The sequence below is a fragment of the Camelus dromedarius genome, chromosome 10 (genome assembly GCF_036321535.1).
Source record: "Camelus dromedarius isolate mCamDro1 chromosome 10, mCamDro1.pat, whole genome shotgun sequence".
NCBI lineage: Eukaryota > Metazoa > Chordata > Mammalia > Artiodactyla > Camelidae > Camelus > Camelus dromedarius.
In genome coordinates this window covers 75,619,403-75,631,669 of record NC_087445.1, presented here as the reverse complement: position 1 = coordinate 75,631,669, position 12,267 = coordinate 75,619,403, and the positions used below count along the sequence as shown (strand labels likewise).

Genomic DNA, 12,267 nt, shown 5'->3' with positions numbered 1-12,267 from the left:
TGGGATTTCTGACCTCCAGGACTGTGAGAGGATAACTGTGTGTTGTTCGAAGCCATCACACTTGTGGTCATTTGTGATAGCAGCCACAGGAGAAAGAAACAGCCCCCGAGCGCATCCACCTTGCCCCTGCCCAGTCTCAGCACACGGGTCTCACGCCTTGGTTCCAGCACTAAGCAGTTTGGTCTGGGTCCCCGTCTCCTGACTTGTCCGTGAGCCACTCCATGGCTTTCTCTGTTTCTCAGGGCTCCCCGCCATCCCTTGGCACAGCTTGCACCCAGGAAGCACTTAATAAATGCTGGTCAAAGGTAAGTAAACCTGTGTTTTCATTTTTATTTACAGCAGTTGAGAGAAACAGGCTTTGACAGCAATAATGGCTGGTTTCCCCGGCCCTGTGCTTTGACAGCAAAACTGGAATCCTGGTGGCCTGAGTACTTGTCAGAAGTGGGGGGCAGCCAGCTTGTCGGTGGAAGCAGAGGGGTGCTAGGCTCCCACTGGGGCAGGAGATAGCTCTGACCGTCCGTGGCAGCCAGAAAGAGACCTGCTGAAATCCAAGCTGACCAGATCCCAGTGGGCAGCAGGCAGAGTGGGGCGATCTCTCTGTGGGTCCCAGCTCCGGTATGTTCTTGGCACCTCTGTCCTCCTGGGGCTACTCTGGCCTCTGGGGCTCTAACCCAGGGAAGACACCAAGCTGTTAAACCTGCAGACATCAGCTCAACAATGGCCCAGCCTGGCTGCCGCACTTCGCAGCAGGAGAAATGTTGGTCCAGAGAGGGAAACTGACTTGCCCGAGGTCACACAGCAATTTTGTGAGTCTCAAAACAAGCTTGAAGATTCCCGTCCAGTGCTGCCTCCAGGAGACTGGGCATCTGGGGGTGTGAGGCTGGCCTCCCTCCAGGTGATGTGCTCTCAGGGCTGGCTGGCCAGGAGCTGGGAGTGGGGGCAGCCTCACTTGAGGTTGTGCTGGCTCTCGCGATGGCGTCGCAGGTCCACCTTGCGCTGGAAGCCTTTGGTGCACAGCTCACAGCTGAAGGGCTTGAAGCCCGTGTGCTTCCGGCTGTGGGTGATGAGGTTGGAGCTCTGGCTGAAGGCCTTCCCGCACACCTGGCACTTGTGTGGTTTCTCACCTGCGGGGCAGCAAGGATGGGGTCAGGGCCGTCTGGACCAGCTCAGCTGCCCCAATGCCCTGGATTTGTTCTCCAGAACTTTATTATGTTTTATCTCACATTCACTTGAGAAAAGAATTAAGAGAGGGAGACAAGAAAAATACCACTCTGACCATCACCCTCCAGTGACTTACTCCCTGTCTGGGGCAGGGACTGGACCCACCCTATTTATCAGTTAGCCCCGCACCTGGCTCAGGGCACAACAGAGGCACTGGGTAACGGCTGAGGAGTGAATGAACGCATGGAGGGAGGGATGAATGAACGGATGACCGAGTAGGGAGCGAGCGAATGAGTGGAGGAATGAGTAAATGGAAGAATGAATGAACAGAGGGGAAATTCACCTCCTGGTCTCGTGTCTAACACAGGTCATCAGTGTTGACATTCTGCTGTTTCCTTCCCATATTTTTTTAATACATAGAGTAGCACAGAGGTCTCGGCCCTCCTGTTGGAGGGGAGTGGCCCCCGCGGTGCAACCTGACCCCACCCTCGTTCTAAAGCCGGGACCTTTTAATAGTGAAAGGTGGGGGTGCCCGGAGCCCCGCCTGGGCCCTGGTGGGCTAGGCGGGGGCCTGGGTGGGAGGCACCCGGGCCGGCCGAGGGGCGCTGGGGCAGAGGGAGGGCCTGCGCTCTCACCGGTGTGGATGTAGGTGTGCTTCTTCATGTCCGACTTCTGGTGGAAGCGCTTGCCGCAGAACTGGCAGGGGTAGGGCCGTGTGTCCGAGTGGATGAGCAGGTGGGTGGACAGGGTGGACGAGCGCTTGAAGGCTTTGCCGCACATTCGGCACTCGAAGCTGCGCTCCTGCCGGAGGAAACGAGGCCCCGGGGGGTCAGGCACAGGCGGGGCCTCGCGACCCGGGACTGCCAAGCTGGGCGCAGGAGTGGACCTGGCCGGGATCCCCTGAGGAACAGGACACTCCGTTGGGGTGGCCTCGAGGATGGAGCCCGGAGGAACAGGACTCTGGGACCCTGATTCCCGCATCCTCAGGCCTGGTGCCTGAGTGGCCTCCTGGGGGGGTTTCTGTTGTAGTTTGGTTAGCGCCCCATTCCGGCCTCTGCCTCTTGCCCACCGTGTGACCGTAAGCACGTCACTTAACTTCCCTGAGACTCAGTTTCCTCAGGTGTACGTTGGAACAGGACGAGTTGTGACCTCGAGGGTCGCTGGGAGGACTGGAGGTTGAGAGCTGAGCTTGCTCCTGGCACGCGGTTCATGCTCCCAAACGGAAGCGCTCACCATCCTCTCCTGCTTCTCCACCTGATCTTTTATTTTCACCCACATGTTGGCACCTCGGGTCAGTTTCAGGTGCTTTCCCCGGAATGGGAGCCTGGAGAACGGACTCCAGCCTCAGGTAGGGCTAAGCGGGGCGAGATGAACATTTAAGCTTGACTCTAAGAGTTGAGGGCTTCAAAGGTGCAGACACCTGCCCTGACAGCCCAGGAGGCAGCGTTGTTTCTGAGCATCACAGATATCTCACTGCCCCCCAAATCTCCCTCGAGCCAAGAGCCTCTTCCAGTTGGACATGAAGCCAACTTGGTCCATCAGGGACTGAAAGGTGCTAAGGGCGGGTGGTGGAGGGACCCAGATCGGGGAGTCAGGGTCAGGGACCCCCAGTCTGTCACCCTCAGAGCAGGGAGAGAGACTGGCCACAGCCCCCTAGGCTTCCTGGGTGGAGCGGAGAGCAGGAGTGGGAACTGGGGGTCCTGGACTCGGCCAGATCCCCACCTGGGAGTGGACATGCGTGTGCTGCTCCAGGCTCACGGCGTGGCCGAAGGTTTTGCCGCAGACGTCACAGGCGAAGGGCCGGGTCCCGCTGTGGGAACGGCGGACGTGCACTTCAAGCCCGTGTGGGGTGGAGAACACCTACAGGCAGGGACGACGCGTGAGGCCCCCGGGGGCTACAGAGGCAGCCGGGCCCCACCTCCACGCCCAGCTCAGCCAGATGGGCGCACAGGGGCAGCAGCACTGGACGACCGATTCTGCTGGCCTGCGCTGTGCGTCCTGGGAAGGTCCCTTTCCTTCTCTGTGGCTGGCTTTCCTGTATGGAGTCTGGGAGCAGAAATCTGAAAGGCCCCTCCTGGCCATCTCTGGAGGCTGAACTGCCTGGGGGCTAAGAGCCAGCAGTTGGCCAGAGCCAGGCTTGAACACTGGTTCTGAGATCTACTTGCTGCGTGCTCTTGGGCAAGTGACTCAACTTCTCTGAACTTCAGCCCTTCTTCCACTTCCCAGGGCTCATGCGTATCAAGTGCTAAGTAAAGGTCTGAGCACACGGTCAAGGCTCAGTGAATGGTGATGAGGATGAACACTGAGTCCTTGCTGCTGCCAGAGGACTAAGAGCCACAGCACAGGGAGCGCCCCGCCACCAACACTCCCAGCCCCCAAGGAGAGGAGCCGGCCCACCTGCGCCCCGTCGCTCACCTTGTTACACTTGACGCAGTGGTACGCATCCATGCCCGGGGAGTAGTGCAGGCTGAAGTCCAAGGGCGGCTCGGTGCTGGGCACCAGAGGGCTGCCGTACAGGCTGACGGAGCGCTCCAAGAAGGCAGACTGCATGGTGGAGGGGGCCTGCCTGTAGCTGTGGCCATAGGATGAAGCCAGGGTGTCCCAGGAGAAGCTGGGCTTGTAGAATGGGGGTGAGTCGGAGGATGGCAAGTCTCCATCCTGGGGTCGGGACATCAAAAGAGGGCCCTCTGTGGAGAGTGGGACAGATGCCTGGTGGTGACATGAAAAACAGGGCACCTGCTCCCCGCCACCCCCCACAGTGACCTCATGCCGAGGCCTTTGGTGTGTAGCTCAGATTATTTACTGTCGGAAAGGGTCTGGGTCCTCACTTTTTAGTCCAGAAACGTGCCCCAGCCCCTGCACAGTGCCTGCCTCACCCTGTGCACCAGCCTGGCCGGCTGGTTCCTCCGCCCCACCGCATGGAAGAGCTCATCTGGGAACGAGCTCCCCAGCCTGGAGGGATCCAGGCAGAAGCCCGAGAGCCTGGATCCCCCCGACTCCACAGCTCCAAGGGGCTCTGCTTCCACAAGCCCACCCACCCTCCAGCCCCTTTGCGCTCGCTGGCGAATGGCCCCACGTGCTGGGGAATGGCCGGAGGCCCAGGCGGCTACCTGGGGCCGGAGCCATCCTGGTCAAGCTCTGGTCCAGCTCTGGTTCTGGCTCCCGTTTGAGGTCAGTCCAGTCCAGGCACTGGTTTGGGAACAGGGTGCCGAGGACAGGGTCGTTGCTCAGGACCTGGTCCCCGGCCACTGTGGGGAGACAAGACCGTCAGAATCAGCAGCTGCAGCTCCGGGAAGTCTGGAGGGAGTCGGGGGAAGGAGGGGCATCCACTGCTGCCCACACTCAGGGGCTCTGCCCAGGATGGTGGGAGAGGGTGGAGTCCAGGAGGAGACCCCTGAGGAGAGCCCCTGGATCAGTCTCAGTTTCTGAGCGTCGGACGTCAGCCCTAGATCTGCTGACCAATTAGAAGCCACACATCAGTGACTGAAGACCAGCTCCTATCAGCGTGCTCTCATCTCCCCATGGGGTCAGGAGAGATGGGTGCATTTACTCATTCACTTAACCAGCATTTGCTGAGCTCCTCCTGCTTCCAGACTTGGAAGAGAGGCTACATCAGGTCGGATGTTACTTCATCTTCGTCACATGGGGCAGGGGGTCCCGGTGGGCGCAGCAGAAGCCTGGCCTGGGCTCTGACTCACCAGGGCCGAGGGCAGGAGGCCAGAGCGGCTCATCCTCCTGGGCGCGGGGCAGGTGGTAGCTGTGAGCCTTCTTGCTCTTGACCAGGAAGGAGCGTGGCATTGTCAGCAGGTGCCCCACACCTGCAGGGCAAGAGGGTGAGAACAGTTAGGAGAGACAAGAGGACCATACTCCTCTGTATTTTAGCACCTCCTCCTAAAATCAGAATCCACTGTCCTGGGTTGAATAGTGTCATCCAGAAGTTCATGTCCACCTGGAACCCGTGAATGTGACTTTATTTGAAAACAGTCTTTGCAGATGTAATCAAGTTAAGATGAGGTCACACTGGCTTTGGAGAAACCCTACACCCCATATGACTAGTGTCCTCATAAGAAGAGGGAAATTTGGTCATAGGAACACACAGGATGAAAGCCACGTGGAAGTGAGACGGAGATTGGAGAGACAAGGCAACCACCAGAAGCTGGGGGAGAGGCCTGCAACAGACTCTCCCTCAGAACCCGTGGGAGGAGCTGACTTTGCTGACACCTTGATTTTGGATTTCTAGACTCCAGAACCCTCAAAGAATACATTTCTTTCCTTCCTTCCTTCCTTCCTTCCTTCCTTCCTTCTTTCCTTCCTCCCTTCCTTCCCTCCTTCCTTTTTTTAAATTGAAGTACAGTCAGTTACAATGTGTCAGTTTCTGGTGTACAGCACAGTGTCTCAGGCATACATATACATACATGTAATTGTTTTCACATTCAAAGAATACATTTCTGTTGTGTTAAGCCTCCCGGTTTGTGGCACTTTGTACAGCAGTTACAAAGCCTAATGTCCCTCACTACTCTCTTGCTAGGAAACTAATACACCCACTTCTAGAAAAACCCCAGGGTCAGCTTGTTCCCGCTGTGTGCCCTGAGTTGCACTGAGAGCAGAGGAGGAAGGGTGGGGGTATCTCCATTTGTGACACACTGTGGTCCCTGCACCCAGCAAGCTACATCTGCATCCCGGTGGGACCTGCATTCAGAGGCTGTGGAAAGTGGTCTGAGCTCAGGTTTTTGGGTTAGATGCTCATGGGTTAGGATCCCAGCTCACCTGCTGTGCAACTTGGGGCACAGGCTTAACCTCTCTGGACCTATTCCCTTTCCGTGCAGTGGGCATCCAGGCTGGTGGTGCCGGCCAGTGCATTTTATGTGCCCAGTGCTTATCAGAGAGGGACCTGGCAGGTGGGCTGCAATGAGGAGGGGGCGCCTCAATGCCAAGTCCACGTTATTGTGCAAGGTGGGAGCTGATGCAGCCAGAGCAGGCTTGCGCCCTGTCCACAGCCCCAGCCCAGATTCTGGTCCCTAGAGGTAGGGGAGGGGCTTTTTCTCTCTCAGTGTGGGTGGAGGGGAAAGTTGGAGTTGGTTGTGGGGGGCTCGAGGCCCGAGAGGACCCCACTGGAGGCCTGAGGCCATTTTGTGCACAAGGAGGAAGAGACCAATGTCCACCAGCTCCAGGACGAAGTGCCGGGCAGGCCGGCCCAAGCGCATCACTGAGCCCACTGGGCGGGGTGGGACAGTAGCAGAGCCGGGACCAGCCTGACCACCCGGTCCTCCTGGCCTCGGTGCAGAGCCCTCTCCTGCCCCCTAAATGTTTCACAGCCCTGCGCTCATTATGAGGCTCTCTTGGGCGCTCCCAGGAGACAGAACATCTTGCAGTGGTCCTCTCTGCTCCCCACCCCCACGCCACGCCCAGGCAGAAGCTCAGAGGACATACTCAGTCAGTGCCATTCCTCAGGCCTCAGAGGAGGAGTGAGTCCCCATCCCGGGCCAGCCCAGCCATCAGGCAGGGCGGCAGGGGCGATAGGGCCAAGCGCGGGAAAGGGATCACGCAGCTCTGAACAACAGCGAGGGCCTGGGTGATAAGGTCACGGCCAAGGAGCAGGCTGGGAGGAGGCAGATTAGAGAGCTTGGAGCTCTGCCTTGGGAGCAGCCCCGAGGAGTCACCCCTTCCCCAGGGAGCTGACCCAGAGCAAACAGAATGGTACCCCAGCTGCACCCAGACTTGCCTGCCTTTCTGGGGGATCAGGAGTTCGGGCCGTGGCTACCCTGCCTGGGGGAATCCCAGGCCCAGCCCTCCTTGACACAGGCCTCAGTGTCCAGGTGTGCTAACTGAGGGCCACAAACCAAACTCCCGGGACTGCTGGGGCAGTAAAGGACCTTTATTTATTACAAACCAGTGTGTAAAGGGCCCGGTGTGGTGCCTGGGCTGCAGGAGTGCCCGGGGGATAGGAGGCTTCTGGAAGGCTGGCACTGCCCGAGTCCTACCCTGTCTGGTGGCACCCTTAACTCCTGGCCCAAAGCTGGCCCGTTCTGCAAGCCCGGACACGCTCCAGGCCCCTCCCCTCTGGGATCTGAAATGAGAGGGTGGGACCTGAAGGCTTCTGGGGGCCCGTCCAGCTGTCAGATTTTGGCCTCACCAGGCTTGGCTGGCCCGCTGTCCTCCCCCGCATGTGCGGCAGCCCGCGGTGGCCTTATCTCCCAGGGACAGTCTTCCTCCCGCCTCCTCCCCCTCCCCCAGCAGGGCTCCCCATCCCCTCCTTCCTTCCCCCTTCTAACCCTTGGCTTCTGGAGCCCCCTGAGGAGGCCAGACCCTGGGCAGAGCAGGAGGAGACCCCCACACTTTAGGAGAGGACTGAGGGGGTGGCGCTGGGTTCCCCTGGCCTTTTGTTCTGCAGGTGGGGGAGCCTCCAGGGCTGTGGTCTGTGTTTCTATCCAAAGATGATTTATTTTAAACATAGTATTTCATTAGTAAATCAACTAGAACCAGAGGCAGGAATTAAAACCACTGAACTAGCTTATGGTGAAAAAGAATATGAAAATGAATGTATGTATGCTCGTGTTCGACTGAAGCATTGGGCTGCACACCAGGCCGACATACACTGTGAAGTGACTATACTTCAACACAAATACACGTATAAATCCACTGAGCTAGGATACCAGGAAGTACTTCTTGCTCCCAATCTGCAAAGCCTTAGCTGCCTCAGTCCTGACCTGTGAGCATTTTATAGAGGAGGCGCTGAGGCTTAGAGACTGGCCCAGGATCCCAAGGCAGAGTGAGGCCAAGCTGGCCTCTGATGTCTAGCCCCTCCAGGCCTCAATGTCCTTGATCAACAGGCCACGGTGGGGCACTTGTTCAGGGCAGAGGTAACCGAGCCGAGAAGCCGAGGAGGACAGCAGGAGAGGGTGGAAAGCTCCCTGGTGGGCACAATGTCATTGAATCTGACACCCCCCCCCCCGGGCAAGGGAAGCAGTGATTGTCGTCCTGGGTCATGGGGGTAGGGGGCACCGAGATGGAGAGAGGCAAGTGGCCTGTCCAGGGCCCCACAGCAGAGCCAGGCCCGGCGCTCCTGTCCTGCTAGGACTTGGCTCCTGGCCCAGCGCTCTGCTCATCCTCATCTGTGGTCCTTTCAACACCCGAGGAAGATGGCCTGCCTGGAGCAGGAAGGGGAGGGCCTGTTGGTGGGGCAAGATGGTGGAAAAAATCTAACTCCCTTGATGCTGCGCCTTTTCCGGAACCCAGAAGGCCACAACTGGGCTCCTGAGCAGTGCTGGGTGGAGGGAAGGCAAGAGAACAGACTCCTTTTAGAAAGCTTCGGGGACCCCTTGGGCTCAGAACCTGAGGAGACTCCAGAAGTCAGCTGATTGGAAGCTGGGGTGACAACCCAGCAATGGCTCCCCAGGGTTCAGGACACACACAAGGGGAGCAAGGGGGTCTCAGGGTCTGGGGCTCTCCTGCTGGAGGACGGCTTCTTGGGGCCCCCAATCTCCCCCCGCCCTTCCCTGGAACATTCTCTCTGCTGAGCCTGGCAAAGCAACAGTGGCACAGCCAACCCTTCGGCCGAGCCGTCGAGCTCACCGTGGTGGCCAAACGCACTCAGAGAACTTCCTTTTGGCCCCTGTTAGTGGAGTTTAAAAAAAAAAAAAACAGGAACCAATCACCTATCCTGCAGTTAATTAACAACCACACCGTTTTGATTCACACGAACCTGTTCTGAGAAAGAGCTCAGAGCAGAGATTGTGAAAGAAGGCCAAGATTTCTTCATAAAACAGTGGCCTCGATGGTATCGGGCCTCCGGAAAGAACCTCACTGTTAAGATCTCTTCAAAAAACCCCAATCTTGACAGAGGGTCCCCTGACCCTGAGTCAGAATCTCGGCCAGTGCTTCTGAAGGAGGTGGGGAACAGCCCTGCGCCCCAACTTCCACACGGAGTCAGAGCAGCAGGCCTGTGACTTCCCAGCAACGAGGCGCCTTGTGTCTCCCGGGGGCCGAGTCAAGTTCTGTGACCTTGAACGTGGCCAGGTCAGCTGCCAACCTGGGGCTTGGTTTTCCTATCTCTCAAAAGGGACGGTTGGACTAAGACTTCTAAACTTTCCTTTTGCTCTAAAGTCCCAAGCTGGGGTTCGTTGATTTTAGCACAGGACCGACCCACCTTGACTAAGAAACTCATCACTCGGGTTCCCTTTTGGGGAGGGTTGGGTAAGACGCCGCCGTTGTTTCTCAGAGTCTGCTGCAGAGGACCCTTTGGACTTCCTTTCTGTTTAAAGACGTGACTCAAGGGGAAACACAAACAAACAATCAGAAAAGACATCCTTTCCGTCTAGGAGTCGGGGGAAGCAAGCGCAGGGAGCTCTAGGGGCCCCAGCACAGAGTGGTCATTGTTTTTGTTTGAAAGTCGGAAGCAGTTCTCCTCCTAAGTTCACAGAAGGCAATATCAGAAACGGGTGAATCCACTTCTAGGTCTGCACCCAAAAGAACTGAAAGCAGGCACTTTTTGTACACCCATGTTTATAGCAGCATTATTCACAATAGCCAAAAGGTGGGATTTACAACCTGAGTGCCCGCTGCTGGATGAATGGATAAACAAAACGTAGCATACATATAGCAATGGAATAGTATTCGGTCCTCAGAAGGAAGGAGATCCTGACATAGGCTACAACGTGGATGAACCCTGAGGACATTATGCCTCTCGAAATTAAGCCAGACACAGAAGGACAGGTGCTATATGATTCTACTTATGTGAGTTACCTAGAGGGGTCAGATTCAGAGACAGAGAGTAGGATGGTGGGGGCCAGGGGCTGGGGCCGGGTAGAGAATGGGGAGCGAGTGTTTAAAGGGGACAGAGCTTCAGATTTTTGCAAGATGAACAAAGTTCTGTGAATGGACAGTGGTGACGGTAGCACAACAACGTGAAAGTATTTAATGCCACTGGACCATCCACTTAAAAATGGTTAAAATGGTCAACTTCATATTATGTATATTTTAACCTCAATAAAAATTTTAAAAAGAGTGAATAAAACATTTTCTGAGCATCTCTGAATTAAAGACTACAGCAGCTCCCATTGGTTTGAATTTCTGGAAACAAAGGAAGAAAAATCTCCATCTAGCCTGAGGAGGGTAAGTTTTCTGTCGTTTCTGAGAAGGGCGGGGAAGTTGTGAAGTACCACATGGCATCCGGCTGGTCTTCCCGGGGTCAGGGTGCGATCTGGCCCCAAAGCCTTCGGGAGTCCTTGTGCTCTCCAGTGGGACCCCTCACCCCACCCCTACTCTCCTGAGAGCCTCCAGAAAATGGTCTGCACTGGTTCCAAGTGTCTCCATCAAACCTAATCCAGGCACAGCTCTCTGGCTGTCCCTGAGAACTTCCCGCAGGGAAACCGGCAGAGCGACCCTCAAATCTGGGTCCAAGGAAACCTCACACATCTTACTTATGCAAAGAGTCCCTCCTGCACCACCTCTGAGGACAAGAAACTTGCCATCTCACAAAGACTGCTGCCGTCTGCCCACTGCCCACTAAGAACCACGCAGACGAGTAAGCCCAGATGGGCGGGTGCAGCCCAGCTAGCTTCTACCAGATCCATGTCCAGAGACTACAAATTAATTTGCACCCCTCCAAAGCATCTCATGAAAGCTGTGAACTTTCTCCCCAGAAAAATGTACACAGGCACATACCAGCCGTGATGCTGTGGAATGCCTCCTTAAGAAGCCCGACTTTAGGGCAAGCACTTCTGCCCGGATGCCCAGACTCTAACTTGGCTTTTTCGTCAGAATTAAGCAGCACCACCTCCCCATCTCTTGTTCCTGGAGGCTGGGGGGAGTGCGGTGGAGACGGCAACCCCCGCTTCCCCTCGGTGGGGAGCTCTGTAGACAGACTATGGGTGAGAGTCCCAGGAAGTTCGGTGAAGGTCGCCTGGGACTGCGGGATGCTGGAGCGCCAACCTCCTTCAGCATCCTCAGTCCCACTCATTTCACAGCCAAAGAAAAGCTCCGGGTGCCCTGGGGACAGAACCAGTTGTGCCTGAACCAACTCCACGTGTGTCGTGCCTCACCCGCCCAGACCCTGGGATGTAGATATGGCATCGTGCAGGTAGGTGACATCCATCAGCCTAAAATCGAGTCTTGGAAGGCTGTCCATGCCCAGGTGGCGGACGGTAACTCCTCCACGGGCTCGCAGCATCTCAGATAAGACTAACTCCTTACCACTCTTCCCCGAGTTCAAGGGCTGAAAGTCACATTCCATAAAAGAGATCCGTCCAGCCCACCTTATTCTTCCTAGGACTGCCAAGGGGACCAGGGAACCTGCTTGGAAGCAATCTAAGTCAGACATGCAAATTTAGAAAGAAGAGGCAGGGGCGTCCTGTGGGCACTCACCTGTCCCAGCTCGCGTGTCCGGCGGTAGGAACCTCGCTGCCTCCCTCTGGGGATATGCGCCACCCGGTCAACTTCGTGACTCTCTGCACAAGTAGATACTTCTCCTTTTTTTCTCCCCCCCTCTCTCTCTGTGTTTTTTTTTTTCCCCCTCTTCTGTTCCCCTCCCTGATTTTCAATCTGATTATTTGTGTCAAAATCTGGCGGTGAAGGAACAGCCAATAGAGGGAGGGCGAGAGCGCTGGGCCGTATTTGCTTATCAAAGCTTTCCAGGACTCACGACTCTCCATTCTCCTGTCCAACCCTCTGCTCCTGGAGCAGCACTCTTTCTCTCTGGAAACTTTTAATAACATGTAGATAGAAAAAGTAGTGGCTAAATGATTACATTTTAAAAATTAAAGTTAAAATAAAACATTTACTTATAAACCCGATTTTGGGTAGAGAACTCAGAAAGTTTTCCTTCCTTCCTTGCTCCTTTCTTTCCTTCCTTCCTCCTTCCTTCCTTCCTTGCTCCTTTCTTTCCTTCCTTCCTCCTTCCCTTTCTTTCCTCCCTTCTTTCTTTCCCTCCTCCCCCTCTTCCTTTCCTGCCCTCGCTCGCTCCCTCCCCAAGCTCAGCATCCCCAGCCTGGGGCGGGGCGTTCCGCCGCGAAGCCCTGGGCTCGCTGCTCCCCTAGACCGCTATTAGAGTGGCCTCGCTTGTCCTTGCAGAGGTCGCTGTTGAGAAAAAAAGTCAAACTCACGCTTCCC

General features: G+C 56.3%; 1 protein-coding gene across 3 annotated transcripts; it reads right to left on the bottom strand.

Annotated features, from left to right (window-relative positions):
• Nucleotides 1-320: 320 nt before the first annotated feature.
• On the bottom strand, nt 321-11,903 carry GFI1B (growth factor independent 1B transcriptional repressor). 3 transcript variants are annotated; one of them, XM_031450788.2, is made up of 7 exons: nt 11,524-11,902; nt 4,860-4,979; nt 4,272-4,409; nt 3,577-3,848; nt 2,884-3,021; nt 1,797-2,061; nt 321-1,124 (listed from the first exon to the last, which is right to left on the bottom strand). In XM_031450788.2, exons 2-7 carry the CDS (start codon nt 4,957-4,959, stop codon nt 946-948), a joined length of 1,092 nt encoding a protein of 363 aa, XP_031306648.1. In that variant the 5' UTR covers nt 4,960-4,979; nt 11,524-11,902; the 3' UTR covers nt 321-945. The 3 variants fall into 3 exon arrangements, with proteins under 3 accessions (XP_031306648.1, XP_010973708.1, XP_064346951.1); XM_010975406.3 differs by having other exon boundaries at nt 1,797-1,962; nt 11,524-11,900; XM_064490881.1 differs by lacking the exons at nt 321-1,124; nt 1,797-2,061 and adding an exon at nt 2,068-2,515 and having other exon boundaries at nt 11,524-11,903.
• Between the last annotated feature and the right edge of the window lie 364 nt (nt 11,904-12,267).

Coding starts and splice junctions, on each gene's coding strand:
- GFI1B (XM_031450788.2), bottom strand. CDS start 4,959: ATGCCACGCTCCTTCCTGGTCAAGAGCAAGAAGGCTCACAGCTACCAC. Junction 4,410..4,859: donor GCCTCCTGCCCTCGGCCCTG/GTGAGTCAGAGC, acceptor GTCTCCCCACAG/TGGCCGGGGACCAGGTCCTG. Junction 3,849..4,271: donor CAGGATGGCTCCGGCCCCAG/GTAGCCGCCTGG, acceptor CACTCTCCACAG/AGGGCCCTCTTTTGATGTCC.